This window comes from Lissotriton vulgaris, chromosome 7, assembly GCF_964263255.1.
Source record: "Lissotriton vulgaris chromosome 7, aLisVul1.2, whole genome shotgun sequence".
NCBI lineage: Eukaryota > Metazoa > Chordata > Amphibia > Caudata > Salamandridae > Lissotriton > Lissotriton vulgaris.
Genome location: NC_141695.1, coordinates 1,664,449,608 through 1,664,472,418, shown reverse-complemented (window position 1 = coordinate 1,664,472,418; position 22,811 = coordinate 1,664,449,608). Strand labels below are relative to the sequence as shown.

The 22,811-nt window shown below is 46.4% G+C and overlaps 1 protein-coding gene across 1 annotated transcript in view; it reads left to right on the top strand.

Moving 5' to 3' along the window:
• Positions 1–4,627: 4,627 nt before the first annotated feature.
• EFCAB8 (EF-hand calcium binding domain 8) overlaps positions 4,628–22,811 on the top strand; it is a 1,673,324-nt gene continuing 1,655,140 nt past the window's right edge. Inside the window, exons 1-2 of the mRNA XM_086932659.1 lie at positions 4,628–4,738; positions 5,494–5,597. Coding sequence (XP_086788785.1) covers positions 4,649–4,738; positions 5,494–5,597 — 194 coding nt within the window. The 5' untranslated portion in view covers positions 4,628–4,648. The remainder of the gene's footprint in view (positions 4,739–5,493; positions 5,598–22,811) is intronic.

Sequence of the window (22,811 nt, the reverse complement as noted above, 5' to 3'; positions counted from 1 at the left end):
TTGGGGGGCTTGGCACGTGTGTGTGTGTCTGCGCGTGTGTTTGTCTGCGCGTGTGTGTGTGTGCGTGCCTTCGGTCGGTCTGCGTAAGCGCGTCCACAGAGCCTGGTCAGCTCGTGCACCGGTCTGTCTCCCTTGAGGAGCAACTTGGCGACAATAGGTCTCCAGAGCGAGGCCGAAAAAGCGTTCTCCCTTATTGCCGGGTAATTATAGACCCATTAGGTTGATTGACATCTCACAAAAAATCTTTGCGCAAATCCTATTATTAAGACTCCATGCTTGGATGGACAACAATAGTATTCTCTCCCCGTTTCAGGCTGGGTTTAGGGAGAAACTATCAACTTTGGACCAGGTTCTAAGACTGCAACTGCTCCACTGGAAGACGGTTCGTCTCGAGAGGGGCAGCCTTTACCTGATATTTGTGGATCTCAGGTCAGCCTTTGACCTGGTCCCAAGGGCTAAACTATGGTCTGTTCTACTAGACCTAGGAGCCCCGGTGTATCTTATTCATCTCATCCAACGATTGCATGAAAACAACTTTGCACAAATACGATACGGCAAAGACGGTGGACTATCGGCCCCCATTCCAATCAAACGAGGTGTGCGCCAGGGTTGCGTACTCGCCCCAACTCTGTTTAGCCTTTACATAAACGACTTGATAAATGCCTTGTCAAAAGAGAAAGACCTAGATGCCCCAAAACTGACAGGGAGAAGAATTTCAGCAATGATGTTTGCTGACGATACGCTTTTAGTATCGAAATCTCCCATGGGGATCCAAAGGGTGTTAGACAGATTCCAGTTGTTCTGTGAGGAGAGAGGGCTTGAGATCAACCTCCAGAAAACTACATTTATGGTTTTTGATAAGCCAAAGAGTACACATCCGAATCCCATTTAAAAAAAGGAACCCCTAGAAAGAGTAACATCTTTTGGTTATCTAGGAATCACAATTACAGACACCATGGACTGGGGGGCTCACGTAGGGAAAGCATCACTAAAGCTAGCCCAATCAACCGGGGGAATAATGAAGGTATTTAACAACACAAGTAGGAGTGCAGTTAGCCCGGCATTGGAAATATACAAAGTACAGGCATGTGGGGGTGCTCTTTATGGAGCAGAACTCTGGGGCCACTGCAGGGCTGAAATCCTAATCCAGTCTGAGAACGGTTTCATTAGGAATCTTTTCAGGTTGCCGCGCAGTACTCCCTTAGTTTCCCTTCGTTTAGACCTGGGGTTGATGGAGATGGAGGCAGTTCTATGCCTCAGACCACTCTTATATTGGCGACGCTTATGGTCGACCCCGGAGCTTCGAATATATAGAAAGGAACTGTCGAAAGTTCTAGCTATTAGTGGTGCAGTAAAGCTACCTCGGTTTGCTCATATTAAGCACCTGCTAACTAGTATGAGGTTGGGGGATTGTTGGTCTGACCCGGAGTCATACAAAAATTTACCTAAAGACTATTTATATGGATTACAGAACGTCCCTGCTCCACTCTGATCCTAATCTGTGCAAATCTTCTCAAACCTACCTGGAAATTAAGACCACTCCAGTCTTTGAAAGGGCCATCGATCTTATTAAGCCCACGGCAGCTAGGAAGTTGTTTCTACTATTCAGATTCGGGGTCCTGCCCTTACGCTGCGTGACTGCCAAATGGAAAGCGCAGAATGAGGTCATGTGCCCTGTCTGCAATAATTCTGATGAAACTGAACTTCATGTTTTCTTTGAGTGCCCAGGCTACAACAAAGTAAGAAAGAGATGGCTTGCTCAGATTTATAGAAACCTAGGTAGTAGAAGATGCGTAGAAACTTTCAGGATTTTGAAAACTGATACCAGGACCCCAATTGTTTACTGTGTAGCAGGGTTTCTTTTCTCAATGTGGTGTACAAGAAGGGCCTTCACATGTTAACAACAGATAAGAATTGGCCTTTAACTTATATAAATGTATGTGATAGAGCTTCCCCCATGTGTTTAAAAGTTATGATGCACCATATTCCAAGCTGCGCAAACTTGTAAATTAGAATTATGGGTAGGAAAAGTAGAAAGGATTGTTGTAGGAGTCTAAAGAGAGACTGGTTAGTGCACTATGCACTTTATTCTTTCTTAATGGGCTCTTATGGCTTACTACTGACACGAATAATGGGGAGAATGAAATTGCATGTCAACTCGGAAAACATGGCAGCTAATTGACGATGTATGATGGAATTTACTCAACACAAAATGTTTAATTATTGTACAGGATTTTATTATTACTTTTAATCTTTGCAGATTTTAACATGTCATTTTAACATTGCTGTAATCTATTTCTCTTCACACTTACTGGGCCATGTTGGCCGTAATAAAGAACAACTTGACTTGACTTGAATAATAATAATAAACCACCTCATTCTTCCTCCACCTGAAGCCAGAAATTCTGTCTGGAACCAGGGTTTGGGCCCCCTAGTTGGTCAACCACCCACTCCACTCCATTTCTTGTCTTGCCTTTTTTACCTGGTGTTCTGATGTGCTTTTCGACTCATGGGTCTACCTGAGCGGGGGTGAGGAGGGATCTCAGAGCCCAACATACCAAGGGGAGAAAAAAAAGGAGAAGCCTATTGAAGTGGAGCGCTTGCTGACCCATAATTCTGCTGACCCATATGTCAAAATTACAGGCAAAAAGAATCCAAATAAGGCTGTAGGCCCCTGTGAGGATAAATACTTGTTTTGGCTTAATGGGTGGAGGATATGCCAGGTGCCAGGCTGGTGAAGACTTCAACCCATATTTTTTGCCCTCCACTGGCAATCCCCAAGCACGGATCCAGGAGGAAGAAGTACTATTGAAAAAGGAACATTCCCCCGTCTCCACGGTATGTTTAATATGGTCATTGGTACTCGAGGGGTTGAGTTATGCATCTGAGCACCGATAACGGTGAAAGCAGCCCGGGCCTAAATGCTTTGGCTGCTTTCATTTGGAGTCTGTGTGACGTCTGACAGATTGTCACATTGATCGGAGAAAAAACAAATCTCTTGCTATTGGGGAAGCTTTTACCTCATAGCGAGTAGCAGAAGGAGTTTGGAGGATGAGATGTTTAAATTCTCTGCAGTGTTAAGGCATTGTGGAGGACATAAACGTCTTGTCCTCTGCACTGAAATAGTTAACATAGTAATATATTGTTTGATAGTTTTACAATTTCAGTCTACATTTTAATATTTCATTGCTTTCTGCTGCTCAACTATTTAATTTCCTTAAAACATCTGAAACGCTCTTCTACAGGTAAATAAGTTATAAATGCAGAGTATATGGATTCTGAAGAGTGACTAGAAATCATTTGAGGTCTGATGTACAAAACGAGTCTCAGTACCATGCGATTTGCAAAATGATGGAATATGCAACCACAGAATGATTTTTCCCAATGTACTGCTTTTTGGAAAAGCCTGACCGAATTGCAAAATAGGTTTTGTGACTGATTTTGAATCGCAGTTAGGAGTGGACATGCAAGGGGAGATAATTTCTATTTCTGATTTGCAGTGAAATGTATCCGGTCACAAACCATTTAATAGTTGCAGACTCAAATGATTCACAAATGCCTCCCCTCCACCAACTTGAAAAGCTTTCCTTTTGGGGATTGTGTCAGTTATTCTTGGGGGGTGCAAGCATTGATCCACGGTGCACCCTCCATGCTTCCTCGCCTATGTCTTCATAAATGGGAAACAATTTTGTTTTTAAAGCATCCTGGTTTCCCTTAAAGAACACATGCTGCGTAAAAGAAAAAAAGTTTTTCTTTTGGCAATGTGAATGCAGGGTGGTTTGTCTGAAGTTCCTTGCCGATCACGGTCTCTGTTTGTAGCCAATCACAGTAGGAATCTAAAAGAGCAACCATTTATTATTCACTAGTCTGGTCGTTCTGTGATCCCCTGTGACTGGACATTTGAAGTTATGATCTTTTAGCTCATAAGTCGCATCACAAAATAAAAGGCAGGTCTTTGCGCACCTACAATTTGTGCACTGGTTTAAAAAAAAGTTTCCCTATTTTTAATGAGAATGTAGGGATGGTTTTGGTTTGACTGCAGTTTCTTTCAGTCCACCTTCTCTGTGTTCATGACCATTCATAGTATGTCTAACATAGCAACCTACCTAATTAATATTCACCAGGCAGATTGTTCTGCAACTCCCTGAGAATGATAATTTGGTAATGCAATGTTTGCAAAATGAAAGAAAGGTCTCAAAAAGTTGATGCACAAATTGCAACCACTCTTTAGGACCTGCCTTTTCATTATACAGGCCATGGATCAATAATATGTCGACTACTGCACTGAATTAAAACCTTGTAGATTTCATTTTTTCTAATTTGGTTCACATGAGACCCGTCGTCCACTCTATAAGCAACTTTTGTTACATCTGTGTTATACCCAGTGTCCAGCTAATGCTACAGATTTAATCCAGATAACTAACTTGAAATTTAAAGGTCCATGCCCTTCTCATTAATTGTGAAATATCCAGTTGGTTAAAAAATAAATTGCTTTTTAAATAATCCAATACATTTCTATAATTCATTTCTGAATGTGTATATTTCCATAGGATTTATTTGCATATTTCATAGATTATGCACACATGTGAGTAGTCACAAAGTTTGTATGATCTATTTAGGCTTAGATTTGGATGCCTTTAAAGAAGCGATGAAGAGGATTGTGGGAAATGCTGATGATGAGGAACTTGATATAATTTTTAAGAAGGTGGATACAGAATGTCATGGCTCTGTAACCTTGGTAAGTATGACACTCACCCCAGAAAATTAATAAAGGATAATTTACTTCATTATAGAGCAGTAGACTATGAGTGTTAGGTTTCAGGATTGCCAGGAGGATGTTGGATTGTTTTGGAATACTTTTTTTTGTCACTGCATTATGATGATACTTGCCAAGCTGTTAAAGAATGACTGATCGACTGGTGGCAGCGATAAGTGTCCTTTCTGTGTAACAGCAGTAGAGAATATTGAACACTTTTTCTTCTGCTGCCCTATGTACTCGTTACCCAGAAAAGTTTGGCTTTTACCAGTTTGCCGCTTATTAGGTACTAGATCTGCTGTTGCAGCGACTAGGATTCTAAAAACTGATACTTCTGCCCCTATCGCCATTGGTGTAGCAAAATTCGCGAGTTGGGCTTGGTCACTCCGCATTCGCAACCTTGGTAAATGAAGTTTCCATTGTATTTGTTTTTATGAGTTTTTAGTTGCAACTTAGTATTGCTCTTATGTAGTCAGGGGTCCATTGTACATCATTGTCTAAATTTAATACTTTTTTTAACATGGTTTTAAAATGTAACGTATTTATTATCTTATATGTAAAATTGTATGAACTGTTTTTTTTATGTATTTTGTCTTTTATGATGCAAATCGAATAAAGACCTCTTGACTGACTGATATTGAATATCACAGTATAAATTGAAAATGTATGTAGGCTGTAATGACAATATTTATACAGTTGTAACATTGCATTTATTTACTTGTGTTTCTTTAAAACAGGCAAAATACCTGAATTATGTTTTAACAGAGTATCAAGGGAAGGCCAGCATGTACAAACCAGCAAAGCTCCTGTCGTTCCTCAAACCTATGAAGGTTGTCCCAGTGTAAGAAACAATGTCTTAGTCTAGGGTTTCCATGAATAAACAGTTCTATTTCATTGCTGATTTACAAATAGTGTGTTCATGAAACTGTTACATTTGACATAACATGATTTTTTCAAATTCTTTTTAAAGTTATTAGCACTTCTCTTTTATTAGCCTTGGGCTCATTTAGACATAGCTGTAACCAAAACAGTTCTTAAGAAGAGAATTTTACACATGCTCTCAACAAATACATTTTGAATTTCTAAAATATGTTGGTTGTTTTCTGCTGGGGAAGCACCAGGCTCCCACGTACCTCATTTTTTTCATTGTATTGCATATTGTCTTAGGAAGTTATCTCAGTCCCAAGTCGATTTTTGTTCTTGCTCGATGTAGTGAAATGGGAGTGACTTCCCTGTTCAGACATCCTCCACATTTAATGTGGGGGGCTTTTCCTTTCTCACTGGAACGTTTGTATTGACATCAGACTACCACTTCTCACTGCAGTTTCTGGGACATTTTGAGGTTCTTCCATGTCTTCTTCACCTTTTCTTGCTTGTTCTGCACTTCCTTCCCCGATTTGCCTATTTTTTTAGAAGCTTCTGCTTTTGCTAATGGGGCTACCCATTCCCACTTCTTAGTTTAAATTGTCTTAAAACAAAATTGTCACTTAAATGCGAAATTGCCCTCTTGAACTTTTTGCATGTTGTATTTTTAATTAATATGTCCTGGTTAGTGAGTCTTTAATATGGTGCTTTCATGTTTCTTTATCATGTCCATTTTTCACTCTTTTAACTTTAATTGAGAGATTCTGGTAAACGTGAGGTTTTAGATATTTTCCCATTAGTATTCTGAGCGGATTAGTAGAGTTTAATCTAGCCCAGTGTCTGTTTTACTCAGGTCTTACAAGAAGTCTTGGAGACACTATGTGCATATAGTTCCAAGTCAATTTCCTGACAGTAGTGAGGGTCCCTCTTACACAAACATTGTTACAGGAGGAGCCCTTGCCCTGTTTTTATCTGGCTGAATATAACCAAATACTCAAGTTTCATTCCTAACCTGTAAGTGTTCATGCGGGTAGACCTGATGCAAATGACGTAGTTTCAGTGTTTGTCACCATGGAATCAAATATTCTAAACTAATTATTCATGTTCACCGTTGTGTTGGTCAATTCTGATTCGTGGGAGATTTGATTCGCGATGCCTTCTATAATCTGCTGTAGATCGCCTTTAAGGGCGAGGTACTAAGTATTTTTCTGACATTAAATTTGAATTTTCTGCTTATGTACTTCCCATTGCATTTCATATATTTATTTATTTGAGTGGGCATTTCTCATGTATAAACCCATATTTCAGTTAATGTTGTTTGCATATATATAACATGTAACATTTTCTTGATTATGGTTTGATAGTGTATCAGTTATTAACATATATGTGTTCACGTGATGTATCAAGTTTTATGGAATTAAGAGAAGGGTCAACAAGATTATTATGTTATTTCTTGCTTTCAACATCATTTCATGTGACATCTACTCTTTTCATAATAATTAGAAAAGTTTATTTAAGCTGCATACAGACTAGTTAAAGGCAGAGAGGCATCTTCAACTTCTTGAGAGGCTTTGATCTAAAGCAAGTAGAAGCTGTAAGCATCCTTCTTGAAGACCGTAGGCAGGCAATTTGGAGCTGGCTTGGTCTTATTAGCTTGCCGGGAATGCCATAACTACTAACTGCAGCTACGCCAACAACCTTCTTCATACAGAACAACACTTCAGTTGTTTCATGAAGGTATGAGGGTGAGAAGCCACAGTAGAAAATTGTTCAGGCTCCTTTTGATGCTAAGGCAGCTAGAAGCAAAAAGAGAGAGCTTTGAGAAGAGAGACTGGCTAATTCTTTTCAAACTGAGAAATTCAGAAAACTGTTAGTGCTGCAGATCTTTTTAATATTTTATTTAATTTGTTTTGTTGCCACTATTTTGTTTATTTTAATATTGACATCTATGCACATGTGCAGTAGGATAGGATGTTGATTTTCATAAAATCAATCATAAACTATATTCCTTGTGTGTGTGCGTTCTTGAGTATGTTGATTAATGATGAAAAAAGGAATTAGAACAGTTTTTTTTAAACATTTGTTTATTGGTTTCAGTAAGCATATTTACAATCAAATGAATGAGATTCGAATAGCAATATGGATTAATGAACAACCCCCCTTCCCACCCCCCAACCGGACAGGCGTCAGTGCATTGTGCATTTTGAATAATACTGTACATCATAGACAAGCATGAGTGGAGAATCTGAAACACATTCAAGGATAGGACCCACTTGATAAAGCAACCCTCCCCAGACAGTAAGGGGCTTACACAAAACAGTTCATATCAAATCTAGATGGGTGATCAAATATGCATTAAAAAGGGGCCCAGAAGTCCCTAGGACGTGAGGATTCAGGCAATTCTTCAGCATAAACCTCCAATTGATCCCTGCAATAAAGTTAATCATGGACCCATTTTTTCACAGTTGGAGTAGTTTTCGCTCCACAACATAACACAACACCTCTTTTGGCAAACAGTATGGAAATTGCAAATATTACTATATTACAGGGCTTTAAGTTTTTCACATAGCCAAGCAAGCAGAGTTCAGGCGTACAGTTCACTGGTTCCAGCACAATATCAGTGAGCGCACGCACCACCTTGGACCAAAAACGCAAATATGCCGGCACACATCCAGGCCACATGCAGGAAATCAGCGTCAGCATGTCCACACCGCATGCAATTAGCAGACTCGTGCAGACCATACTTACCAAGTTGCAGAGGGGTATAATATAATTGATGTAAAAATTTAGAGTGGATAATACACACACATCCAGGCCACATGCAGGAAATCAGCGTCAGCATGTCCACACCGCATGCAATTAGCAGACTCGTGCAGACCATACTTACCAAGTTGCAGAGGGGTATAATATAATTGATGTAAAAATTTAGAGTGGATAATACAGAGATGACAATTCGCCGTGAGGCTACCAGTTAGCTCACAGCAAGTTTTCCAAAGCTCCAGTGTAAGAACAGGCCCCAGCGCAGTCTGCCATCTAAGATAGGAAGGTTGCTCCCCGAATTCCCGCTCTTGTAGGGAGGCCTTATATAATTTGGTGATTAGACCCTTACGCTCCTCCCCCCCAGCATTGCCTGCAGTGCCAGCAGAGTCGCAGTCTCATCCTGGTATTCCGGGTAAATGGTTCTAACAGCGTGCCGGACTCTGACATAGGTGAAAGTTAACATGAATCCACGATCTGCAGTCCCCTATACATCTTGCAATGACCTAAACTGACCCTGTTTGTACAGATCCCCCATCCGGGAGATATCTACATCTGCCAGCTCCCGTTGGGTGGGTTTCTTCTTTGCCGCAGAAATGTCAGGATGTGAAGCCAGTGGCAGCAGCGGGGCATATAGATATGAGAGCCAAGCCTTTTTTGCAAGCATCCTCCAAGCCCATGCAGTGCATAGCACAGGGTTAATTCCAGTCCTAGGGACTCCCGAACCCCAAGAAAGGGTCGCTGCCTGCAGGGGCATTGAGATAACCGCGTCGATTCGATAGCGAGATGAGGTTGAAACCGCTGTTGAAAATGCCAATAATGCACAAACTGCGCCTGCGTGCACAAATAGTATAGTCAGAGGTCAGGAGCCTCAAACGCACCCCGGTCAAATGGCTGCACCAAAACATCCCAACTACATCGAGGCTTCTTCCCACCCCATACAAATGTGAGGATTGCGGATTGGAGCGTCTGAAACAGCGCAATATTCAATTTGATTGGAATGTTAACAAGGAAATAAAGCAGCTTAGGTAGGAAGGCATTTTTACAACTGCAATCCGATCTGCAAGGGAGAGGGGCAATCGCGCCAACCGTTCTGCCTGTTCAGTAATGCGCGATAGCCAGACCATAGTTCTCGGATATCACCCTATCGGGGTCTCTGTGCAGCCACACCCAAAGGTATCGCACAGGGTCATGTATCCACGTCAGCGCGAAATCTAGTTCCACCTCCCTAGTACCAGCTGTCAGGGGAAACACCACCGACTTTGACCATTTAATACCAAGGCCCGAATATCGCTCAAATTTGACATGCTTCCGTAGCAATTCTGGTAAAAAATTTGCAGGGTCACGGACATATAAAAGCATATCATCGGCATATAAGGAAACCACTAGTGGTCTCTGCCGGAATCATAATGCAGCAGCTGCATGCCTTTGTGTAAGTTTGCAGACCAGAGGCTCTAGCGCGAGAAAAGCATTGGCGACAGCGGGCCTCCCTGCATCGTGCCCCTGCCTATGGGGAACGCAGAGGAGACCCAACCATTGACCCGCACATGAGCGACTGGTTCAGTGTACAGCACTCTAAACCATTGAAGAAAAACAGGGGAAGACCCATTCTACTGAGAACCGTGAACATGAAATCCCAGTGTAGGGAGTGAAAGGCTTTTGCTGCATCAAGTAGCACTTCCACCACCTGGAAGTCTGGGTTGAAATAGTGCAATGTAGAGAACACAGTACGCAGGTTATGCGTAGTAGAGCGCGCAGATACAAAACCTGATTGGTCAGGCAAGACCAGGAGATGGATCAACGGTTGTAGCCTATTGGCAATCATCTTGGCCACACCTTGGCGTCTATATTAATGATTGAGAGAGGTCTATAGGATTCACAACGATTGGCGGTCCGGTTCAACAAGGTTACCAGCAAGGCCTCTTTAAGGGTAGGCGGAAGTTTCCCCTCCTCGTAAGCCTCAGCAAACACAGCCAGTAGCCATAGGGCAAGATCTTCCACATAGGCTTTATAAAATTAGCTGGGAATCCCGTCCATACCAGCTGCCTTACAGGTAGGTAATGACATAATAGCTAACTTGATGTCCTCAACATCAAAAGGCTGCATTAATATTCCCTGTGCGCGTTTGAAAGCCACCCTAATGCAACGTCTTCAAGATAGGAATCTATCTCTGCAATCAACGGGGCATCCCTGGCCGCATAGAGCGCAATGTAAAACTTCAAAACTATATCGCTGATTTTGGGAGTCGAGTAGTGTGCATCCCCTTCCTCATCTAAGAGTTCTTTAATACACACTTGACTACGCTGTGTTGCCAATTCCTGCACCAGGGATCGGCTAGGACGACCCCATCTCCCCATAGTAACGAGCAGTGCTGCGCCTGGAGCGATGCAACAGTTCCTGATCAACAGTTTCATTATAGTCAGTGACAAGGTATCTTATCTTAGCTAAAGTGTGTGAGGAAGGATTCGTCTCATATTCACACTCAAGTGTAGAGATATCAGACGCCAGTTTAATTATTCTGCGTCGACGATCTCGTAACACTCAAGATTGCGCTCCTAGGCATGCACCGTGGATTATCACTTTAAACGCCTTCCACAGCACTCCAGCGCTCTCACCTGAGCCCTCATTTTCTCCAAAATAATTACGAATTGCCTCGCCAATAGTGTGCTTAAAAACCGGGTCTTTTAATTAGTAGGCTGAAGCCTCCATGTAAAAGGTGGTTGCTCACATGTGGGCATCTGCAGTTCAAGAACCACTGGAGAGTGGTCCGAAAGTGTACGAGCCATGTGTCCGATCCTCACAGTCCTCCGAGACAAACCAAAAATCTATGCCGGACAAAGGAGACAAACGTGCGTCCGCAGTCCCCGGATGTTGGAGATGCCAGATATCATGTAGTTGACCAGCATCCAATAGCCCTAATAGCGACTCCGCTGCCTGCTTAGTCCTCCCTGTGTGACTACTGACCCTATCTAAGGTTATACCTAGACAAACGTTTAAATCACCCCCCCAAATTATCTCAGCCGGAGAAAACCCAGAAATTTGGCGCCACACATTCGAAAAGAACAGGTCGTAAAGTGTTTGGCCCGTACACATTAACCAATAGCACACTCTTGCCACCCAATTGCCCATACACAATCGCCACTCGCCCATGCTCATCCGTGTCACTCTTAATCGTAGTGAAGGGGACCTCTTTTTTAGCAAGGGTCATCACATCCCTCGAATAGGTGGAATATGAAGATGCAACTGTCGCACCTGCCCACCGCGTACCAACTTTTTGCGCTGATTCCGTAGTGAGGTGCGTCTCCTGGAGTAGGGCTACTTGCACCTTTTAGTCTTTCCAAGTGTGCCAGAACAGATCTTATTTTTTTCGGAGAATTAAGTCAGCGTACATTCCAAGTAATGAACTTAACCATACCACTCATACCGTCCACACAGCATTGTATGAATACCAGCGCTATACATCGTGTCATGCATACCTAAAGTGGCATAACCAATTTTTACAACAAATGCACAGAGTAAATACAACAGCAGCCTGCCCCATCAAATCTCCCATACCCAACCCCCCACCCACTTCAGCATCCCAAACTTTGCCAAAGCCATCCTAATTCAATGAAACCCACCCGTAACAAAAACAAGCAAAACAAATCTGCATTTGGGGTACACCCATTTGGGGAATGCAGAGTGCTACTAGCATCCCAACCAGTGGGAGGTGGCCGAGCAGGTCTAGTACCTGTGCCAAAGTATCAAATCCAATCCACAACAGCGCGCATTATAACTGGAGCACAAAAGCTTCTCGAAGTGGGAGGCACCCCACCGATAAACAACTACCTGTACAGAATCATACACATATTACATCCCTGAGTGAGCAATACAATTACAAAATTAGTAACAAGGAGCATGTAAAAATATATCAATCCTCTTTGTCATGTGGTGTGTTGCACTCACACCGCCTGCATTTCAGTTTTTTAGCATGCTCGAGGGCAGCCTTAGGGTTAGAGAACATTTTTGAGTCTCCATCTGGCCCTATGCGCAGACGTGCGAGATATAGCATGGCATATGGAACCCCTTCAGCTTGTAGGAATTTTTTTAACTGCACTAAATCCTTTCTAACAAATTGCACAGCCACCGTGAAATCAGGGAAAAAAGCCAAAGTATTGCCCTGGTGTTCAATAGACCCCTTGTCTCTGGCTAATCACAAAACGGTGTCATGGTCCCTGTTCAGGAGTCTTGCTATAATGGGATGAGGAGTGGCGCATGGAGCCTGTCTCGCCGCAAGAGAGCGATGAGCCCAATCAACAATGAACATGTGGGATAGGTGGTCAGTACCAAAGATATCTTTAATAAGGTTCTCAATGGAAGTCTCAATTCTCCCCACAGTGGACTCCGGCAACCCACTCAGCCTGATGTTGTTGCGCTGGGATCGCGCTTCTAAATCCTCATTCTTGGCTAGGATGATGGACAACACCTTCTCCATGTTAAGCGGACACCTCACTCAGCCCATCCTCTGTTGCAGAGACCTGTTGCTCAACTTCCCCATACGGACATTTTGTTTCTCGAATTGTGCAGACAACTGATCTAATTGATGGTTCACAGCCGCCATTGCGCCCTCGATAGATTAAAGACTGCGCTGCATTGCTAATAGAGTGGCTTCCAGTGTTGGGGGTTATCTCCATGAGCATCTGCCTCCGAGTCCGTGGCAGCCTTCTGTGACTTAGATGATATTTGAGCCTCAAACGTGAGGCAAGGCTGTGTCTTGTCCGTTCTCCCCATAGCAGACACAAGTGGGTGCGCCCCGCGTCAATTAGGCAAGACACAGACGCAGAAAAGCATGCACTGGACAGTCGTGTGAATAATAGCAGGAGGTTTCCCTCAAAGAAGGAGCCTCTCGACACGTGAAGAGCAGAGAGGGTACACTCAAATACAAGCGCCAGAGATATTGTGCTCACAACAGGCCAGAGTCACCCAGAGGTTTTCCAAAGAGCGGCACCCAGTCTCAGGCCACACCGCAAGCGTCAGCGGCGCACATATGAAGGGGAACACTAATATTGCACACCAGGGGAGCAGCGTAGCACTCAGTCCCAATGTTCAAGTACACGCAGTTGCCACAGGCTACACGGCAGCCGAATCCGTCAGTTAGCTGTTCAGACACCTCCCTCACCAGGGACAACAGCAAGGTGCAGGCAAGCAAGAGGGATATGAGCTCAGCTTCCCAGCAGCAACAGAAGGCCCAGTGGCGGTATTGGCGATGTGGCGGCAATAGGCTGTGCGGCGGCCCAACTTCATGTGGCTTGTAGAGCCAGCAGCCCCGCCACGCACACAGCCCCAAAAGCCCCAGCAGCAGCTCTCCGTGCGCGGCGCTAACCCAGGGCCTCCTCCCGCCTCCGCAGCTACGGGCCCCGAAGGCGCCGCACCCCACTCACCACCGCCGGCCTCGGGATCAGCACGATCGACAGCCAGGCGGCGTCAGCAGGTCCAATGCGCAGGGGACACGGTCGGGTGGGCTCTGCCTTCTGCTTCGGCTCCTCAATTCGAATTCCCACCACCGAGGCCAGCAGAAGCACGCCCCCCTCTACTTCAGTCCTGCGTCACCATCTCGATGTGCACAAAGCCAAGGCAGGACCCCGCTTATTCCATGGGGCGCAGCGGCTCAGAAGCATTCGTCGGGCGCCATTTTGTGAGCACTCGCCGAGCAGTCTACGGGTCTGTGTTTTCGGCGCTGCAGCGGTGAAAAGTTCCGAAACTCGCTGTGATAAGTTGTTGCTTTTTTCTGTACATGGTGCTAAGTTGTTGTTTTTCCCATATCCTGTTTACAGCCGTCGCCCTTGCAAGTAAGTGCGGTGGGGCCGGATGGGGGGGAGTTTCGACGGACGATGACGAGGGAAAATTAAATAATTAATTTTCCTTTGTCGTCTGGCGAAATCTCTACACACCGGTCCTACACTACACCGCTCTTACCTGCACGGGCCATGGCTGCCTATTTAGCTGCTTGATTATAACCAGGGGAGCTGTTGCTTGCCTGGCTCGCTTTGGCTTATTCTGTACTTCACAGCTACCACAGCTGTAAACACGGTGCCTCACCTATGTGTACATTGTGGTCATAGAGAGATGTTCCTGTGCTCTTCTGCAGCTTTGAGGGCTTGCGGTACAGCACTTCTGCATCACGATGTAGCAGTGTGCCTGTTAGCTAATATAGCACTCCTGGTTGACAGATTCAAAGCCCTCACAGTTCTCGACATTCTCTTTTCTTCCCTCCACAGATCATCACCACCTGATTCCAGGCACAAATATGTGCAAGGTTGACTGTGAGTTGTTCTTATCATGCGATCATCTTTGATATATATAAATATAGCCTAGCTCTTATTTGTAGGATTCTGAAAAAGAACACATTTAAGTAAGGTAGAAGCAATCCTCAATAATAATAATAACGATGTTGTTTGATATTCATCGAGTAAAATAGTGGTCAGAGATTTCGTACTAATTGTCACAATATATGTTTATTTTAATGCAGTTGAAAACAAATGAAAGCCTCTATTTAATTGCAAGGCAGCAGAGAACTTAGATCAGCCTGCACGTGTTTCGCCCCTCAATGGTGCACAGGCCTGGGGCTTTTTTTAAAGGCTGTTTAAGTAATACTAGTTACAGAATTACAGGAATTACATTCATGCACATATATGTGTCACATGATTTTTTTTTGTCAAATCTGTTTTTATTGTTTTAAGTTTACACATAGTCATGACAGGCATCACATATATAAACTTACAGTCATGCATAAGGCTGCTTGCCAACACATAAGTGTGCGGCAACCCAGGATTCACATGTACTCTAACTTTACTTTAATTGAAGCGAGGAGTGCTCACGCCGGAGCCAGCTTTTTCTTTGGTCCGAAAGTCATGATGCAGTCTCTGAAGTTACAATATAGAAGCAGTGTGTTAACCTTCTGACAGTCTGTGCAGTCCTTTACTGACCATTAACCTCAATCACTGAAACAGATGGTTTACTTATAAAACAAAGGAACCATAACCGTAGCAGCATCAACCCAGGTGTGCATATTTAACTTCCTCTCCCCTCCCCCACATCCCGCCCATGTGGCCACTTAAGCGCTCCGCAGCTATGACCGCATTAGTGTGGTTGCACTCGTACCGGGACTAAAGCAAGAATAAAGTGCTACCGAAATATCACGTCAGTTTATTGGCATATGGCATGTCTCCGCCTATGTGGTCATTACCTGTTCCCTCCGGGTGTCTCCCATGTCTCTCCTCTTCCATTTGCTGAAGCGCGCAAAGCATCTGCTCTCAGTGAGCCACTATAGGCTCCTTCCGCAGCCCCAGTGTTTTCTCCCTTCGAATAGCAATCTCCTCTGCCCTAGCCCATGCCTGAAATGACGAACTCCACACCCTTGTGTGTGGCGGGTCGTGTGCCTTCCACCTCTTTGTAAAGAGGCGTTTTGCAACCACTAGTCCCAGAGCCAGGAACCAGGATGCTACCTTGTCCTTAGGGGTCTTCCTGAAGTGGTGTAATATGTACTCAGGCCAATCAAAGGGTATGGTGCGACCTGTGCAATCATGCAGCAACCCACTAATTGTGCGTCAGTATGTACCCAGACTAGGGCAACTTCATAGCATATGCAAGAATCCCACCCCCAGCTTGCTACACCTGGGGCACAGCGCATCGTTACGATGAAAATACCTGTTAATCAGCTCGGTGTGAGGTAAGCCCTATGGACGATAAATAGCTGGATTTGGCGGAACCGCATGTTTCTAGGGATATGCACAGGACTTTTAAGTATCCTTTCCCACTCCTTATCCACCAGTGACTGCCCCAGGTCCAGTTCACATTTGCGGCAGAGTGGATCTAAGCTGAAAGCCGCATGTGCCCGCAACGATGCCGTAAACCAGCGGACCAGGTGCCTGCCGCTCCCCATGACGTGCAGATATTGCATGGTTAGATGTTGACTGGGCTCCTTAGTCCCGTCCCCCCATTTGGCAGTCAACCCCGCTATCGGGGAGCGGTGCGCTAAAACCCCCCGAGGTGGGATCCCCTCCTCCGCCACCAGGGTCTCATATGGTATGAGCTCACCATACCGGTATAAATCTCTGAGTGTGCAAATATCAGCCTCCCACCATTCCCCAAGCGTAAGAGCTGTAAGCCCCCCATGTCCACTGGGGGAGCACTCCAGAGGACGACATCCCTGGTGCGATATAAAGCCCTCTGATAACATTTGTATGCCACCGCTAACAGGAGCGGCGTTGGCCTCACAACGGCAGCGCAGGGTGAAAGATTCTGGTTATTCGTTCCAGCGAGTACGGCGGCAGTATTGTGGCCGTATCGTCCCTACCCCTATCTGCCAGCCAGCGAGCAACCCATTGCAGCTGAGCGTCAAGTTAGTAGTGTTCGAAACAAGGAGCAGCCAGGCCTCCCTGGTCCGTCAGTAGATATAGCTTCGCTAGTGCCAGTCTATGCCGTGCGGTGCCCCAGATAAAGTCCCGCAACATCCTAATGAGCATGTTAAAAAAGGCCGCCAGAATAAATAGGGGCAAATTAACAAAGTAGTACGGGAGACGAGGGAGCATGACCATTTTGACAAGCGCCACCCTGCCTGTGGTTGTCAGCGGAAGTGTGCTCCAGAAGTGCACCTGCGATTTTAGGGCGGTGACTGCCCTTCCCAGGTTCCCATCGAACAAATCAGTTGGTTGGCGGTAGATCTGTATCCCCAGATAGCGGAAAGTACCTTCCCTCCATTGGACCCGTGTACCGCCCAGAAAGTATACCGGGTCAGTGTTTCCCTCCCCAAAACCATAAATACCGGATTTACCCGCATTCACTCTGAGCCCCGAGATGGCGCTGAAGGTCTGCAGTAGTTGGGCCAGTTGTCCATGTATTTGCCCCACGTCTCTCACATACACCAACAGGTCATCAGCGTAGAGCGACACTTGATGGACCGAGTCCCCCAGCGGTATGCCATCCCCCAAAGTTGCACGTATAGCAACGTCTAGGGGCTCAATTGCCAGCACGAACATTAACGGGGACAGGGGGCACCCCTGCCTAGTGCCTCGACCCACAGGTATAGCATCAGAGACGTAGGGGCCTAGCCGTACTCGGACTGTGGGGTTTTTGTATAGTAAGTCGACCATTTGGAGGAACCCCATGTCCAACCCGTATCGTAACAGCACCGCCAACAGGTAGCCCCATTCTAAGCAATCTAATGCCTTCTCCAGGTCGAGGATGAGACATCTCGCCCTGGGCCACTTATGTGTGGCTTCGGCCGCCACCCTTAAGTACCTTCATAGGTTTAGCGACGTGTACTTGGCAGGGACAACCCCATTCTGATCAGCATGGACCAGGTGGGGAACCACCGGTGCCAACCGTTCAGCTAGTACTTTTGCGAGGATTTTGTAATCTACATTAAGCATCGCCAGGGGTCTATATGATCTTAGAGCTGTGGGGTCTCTGTCTGGTTTAGGCAGGGAGACCAGGTATGCCTCCAGCATCTAAGGAGGTAACGACCCCTCCTCTACCGCCGTGCCATACAACGTATGGAGTAATGGCGCCAGGGACTAAGGGTATGCTTTGGGGTACTCAGCAGGTAAGCCGTCCGGCCCTGGCGTCTTCCCAGACGCCATGGATTTGATCGCCTCCCCAATTTCCTCTAAGGAGAGAGGCTCATTAAGCGCCTCCTTATGTTCCTCTGAGGCTGTGGGCAGTTGGATAGGGTCCAAGAATCTCTCCAGGAGATGCCTGGGGCCAATTCCTCTGGCTCTGTATAATTGCATGTAGTGATTGGTTAGGGCTCAGTGGATCTCGCGCTGTGTATACACCAGCGTCCCCTCCGCCGTGCGAAGTGCTCCTATCTGGGCATGAGGGCATGACTTCCCTCCTGTCGCAGCAGCAAGGCCAGTAGGTGGCCCGCTGTGTCCGCCCTGGCATGGGTTCGGGCTGTGTGCGCCTTGTAATTGTGGCACCGCAGACGTTCCAGAAGTTCTGCGTGTTGGGCATGGAGGTTCCCCAGTCGACCGGTATTTCTGCCCCTCCCCTTCTCCTTCACGCTCATATTGTAGTAGCTCGGCTTCTAATCGTGCGAGGGAGGTTGATAGTGTCTTGCGTATATTCCACGTGGCTCCTAGGCAGTGCCCCCTGATAGCCACATTGTGGGCGTCCCATTCAACTAATGCGCTGCTCGCCGTCCCTTCATTAATGTCGAAATATGTTAGAATAGCCTTTCCCAGGGAAGAGCGAAACTCTAAGTCCTCCAGTGCGCATGGCTGGAGTCGCCATGTGGGTGAAGGCGGACGGTCTGCCTCTCAGCTGATCTGGAACCACAGGGGGTTATGATCGGAATACGTCCACCTAAGGTATTCTGATTGCGCAATAAGCGGGAGCAAAGACTGGGAACCCACCATCCTGTCCAACCGGACATGCAGATCATGGACTGCTGAATAATCGGAGTAGATTCTTTCAGTCGGGTGGAGGATGCGCCACAAGTCTTGTAGTGCCCAGTTAGAGAGCCAGTCCCCAAGCTCCTGCGCGTTGGACACCATCGTTGTCGGGCGGAGAGGGGGGGAAAGATCTGTCCAAGTGAACGTCCAGAATCATATTAAAATCCCCGCCAAGCAGCCAAGGGAGCCTAGCATAGGGGCTCAAGACCCGTGAGAGCTGTGTTAGAAAGGACAGCTGTCTACATTAGGGGCATATGGGGAACCCAGCAACATCACATGACCATTCATCTTCCCCCGCACGAGGGTGTACCTGCCCTCCCGATCCACTAACACCTCTTCACAGATGAAGGGAGTGCCTGCTCATACCCAGATCAGAGTACCCCACGCATGCGCTGAAAAAGTGGTGCCATATATTTGTCCTCTTCAACGCCTGCGAAGGCGGTCAAGCTCTGTCTGGGTCATGTGTGTTTCCTGCAAAAGGGCGATACCCACTGAGTGCCACTGGAGGTAGGAGAAGATAGAGTAACGCTTCAATGGTGTGTGCATGCCGCGTATATTCCAGGTCGCAATATTAGTACGTGTCATCGTTAATCTGGTTAGTCAGTCACGGCTTGAGGGTCTGGCTATATATCGACCCTGCAGGGTGCCAACAATCCCAGCTTTGAGGTGTAGGAGGCGAGCTGCTGACACCCGCTGTGGACTGAAGACCCGGGCCTATCGGCGCCGCCTGCGGGCGCTATGGTGAGGAGCAGGGCCCGGGTGAGACGGGCCTCTAGCAGAAGTGTGGCGTGAGTGGCGGCAGCCTGATTGGCACCTGGGGTGACCTGCGTCTAAAGCAGACGGGAGAGGCAGGCGTCTGGAAGGACGTTACCGCAGAACGCGGATCTGCCCATGTCAGGAGCAGGATACTGGGCAAAGTTGATAATCGTCCCCCGCTGACAAATGTAATTGGCGGAGTGCCGCAGACTGTGCGATCTGGTATGCTGGGACGTATCACATGGACAAACCCAAAAAGCTATACCCTAGCGTGAAAGACGAAGGGGTGGGTGGTGAGCCTGGTGTGCCCTGAGGTGGCGGAGATCGGCTGGGAGTCGATGGTGATTGCTGCAGAGGCCTGGGAACCCAAGGACTGGTGCGGTGGTGAGTGGGCGCCATTTTAGGGGCTACCCCATTTTGTGTGGAGCAGAGACCTGTGTGTTGCGATCCAGCACAAGGCCGGGTGCAGGGGGTGCCTCTGGAGATAGGTGGTGAGGCACTAGTGAGACACTGCAAAATAGAGGCCTGAGAGGTGCTGGGCCCTCGCGCAGCAACAGGTGAGCCCAGGGACTGCCGATTACAAGCAGGCCGGTGTACTGTCATGCGTGTGGCGCCTGCTTGTGGGGCAAGGAGCGTGGCCCCTGCGGAATACAGACTGGTGGCAATGGAACGGAGGGGAAGGCCAGAGCTCTATCCGGTGCAGCTTAAAAGGGACTGTGCAACATGCGACAGAGGTGCTCTGGGGAGGAAGTGTCCAGTGGCCTGGTAGCCTCTGGTGGGACAGCAGGACACCTACCTGGTGTTGTTGGCGGGGACGTGCCAAGCATGTGCTGATTACACCGGACTCTAATCCCGAAAAACGCGAGCGGTCACGACAGAGAGTACAATAGAGCCATAGGGATAGCAACGTCGTATTGGGAGGAAGAAAATGAGGGGAGTGTAGGAGAAATGAGAAAAATAAAGGCAAGAGACCGGTTTGAAAATTAATCACTAGTATCTCATTGTGGAAGAAAACGTACTGCCTATCTAAAAGTACAATTGCTTTCCTTTTTAAAACATAGCTAATTAAACATTGTAAATCATTTATAAATAATGTCCCGAGCAGTCTCGGATGTGAAAACAAATGAATTACCATTTTTTTCTATATATTTTATTTATTGGCAAACTTCTAATAAGCATACTATCTGGCTGGGTATCTCATGAATGTAACATTACAATGTCATGTGTACATTACAGTGTGGTACTAAGCACTGGTCACAATGGTGTACCTACTAGCAATTAGCATTCTGAGTAATTGAAGAATGTTATGGTGGCATTCCTTCAAATTAATATAAAGCAGGCAGTCAGTCACATAATGATATCTCGTCTAGCATGGTTCTCTTTTGCTGACTTAGGCCATATAGTTCCTGGTATTTTCACACATGCCCTTAACACTCACTCAGCTGTCTCCAAGTCAGTGGCCTGGATTTTACAGCCCCTCTACTTGCTCACCCTCTGTTTCTTTCTCCACTAAATACATCTGGTCTTTGGGATGGCTCTGTGGTGGAAGGATCTGACTGTATACATGTGACTGCGTGTTACAGTGCACCATGTCCTTGTGCCATTCCTCCTATGTTGGGACAGGCCCCCTAGCCCATCTCATCACCACTCAGAGTTTGGTCAGCAGGAGACGGATGGCCACTAGCCTTCTATCCTACTACCCTGTCCTAGCCGAGTAGGGCCAGTATCAGGCCCATTAGATAGAGAGTCTTCATTGTCTGAGTAGAAAAATCTGGGAAGGCCTTCTGCATTGGCATGGGCAGTTCCAGGTCTATGTTTCACTGTAAAGTCCATTAAGTCCATTCCCTTTATGGATATGGACCACCTCAAAAGTTTTGGATTTTCTCCTTATATGTGCATTAGCAATCTGAGAGGTCTGTAGTCAGTTAGAACTAGGAAGTGAGCACCAAACAGGTATGGTCTCAACTTCTTCAGGGACCAAACCACAGCAAAGGCCTCCCTCTCAATGGCCTTCCAACGCTGCTTTCTGGGGAGTAGCCTTCTGCTTATGAAAGCAACAGGTTGGTCTTGTCCATCATCGGTCCTATCCCTAGTTCAGAGGCATCAGTCTGCACTATGAAAGGCTTGGAGTAATCTGGAGCCCTAAGAATAGGTGCTGTGGGCATTGCCTTTTTTAGGGTGTCAAAAGCCTTTTGGCAGCCAACTTTACAGTTCACTTTCATGGGCATCTTGTTGGAGGTGGGTTTTGTGAGAAAAGTCACAATGGCACCATATCCCTTCACAAACCTCCTGTAGTACCGAGTTAAGCCAAGGAATGCCCTGACTTGGGCCTGGGTTGTTGGCGCTTACTAATCCAGAATGGGATGGATTTTGGATTGAAGGGGTTGGACTTGGCCTCCACCTGCAAGGTACCCCAAGTACACAACAGTTCCCTGCCCTATCTGGCACTTTGATGCCTTGAGAGTTAGGCCTGCAGCTTGTAGGCCCTGTAAAACCTTCTCTAGGTGGACCAGGTGATCCTGCCAGGAAGAGTGAAACACAGCAATATCATCAAGATAAGCTGCACTAAAGCCTTCCAACCCAGCAAGGACTTGATTCACCAACCTTTGGAATGTGGCAGGGGCATTCTTTAGACCAAAGGGCATCACAGTAAACTGGAAGTGCCGATCAGGTGTTAAGAATGCTTTCTTTTCTTTTTTCCAGGGGCCATGCCAGTTTTCTAGTACCCTACAGTTAAGTCTAAGGTACTTGGGTATTTGGCAGCCCCTAACTTGTCTATCAGTTCATCAGCCCTGGGGTTGGGGTGCGTCTCAGTCCTGGTTACAGCATTGAGACCTCTGTAGTCCACACAAAACCTAATTTCTCTCTTTCTATCCTGTGGATTAGGTTTGGGGACTAGGACCACTGGGCTGGCTCAATGACCCCCAACTCCAGCCTCTTGCTGACTTTAGCTTTGATGCTTTCCTTGACTTTGTCAGACTTGCGATAGATTTTTGTTTTCTCAGGCAAGCTGTCTCCAGTGTCCACATCATGGGTACACCAGGGTGTCTGGCCAGGGATCAAGGAGAAGAGCTGTGCATAAGGCTGCAGACCCAGTCTGCAATCAGCTTGCTGTTGGGCAGAGAGGGTGTCTGATTTGACAACTCCATCCACTGACCCATCTTGGGGGCTGTAGGAGAGGAGGTCAGGGAGATGTTCACTCGGTCTCCTGATCCTCACTAGTAACCATGAGCATGCTTACATCG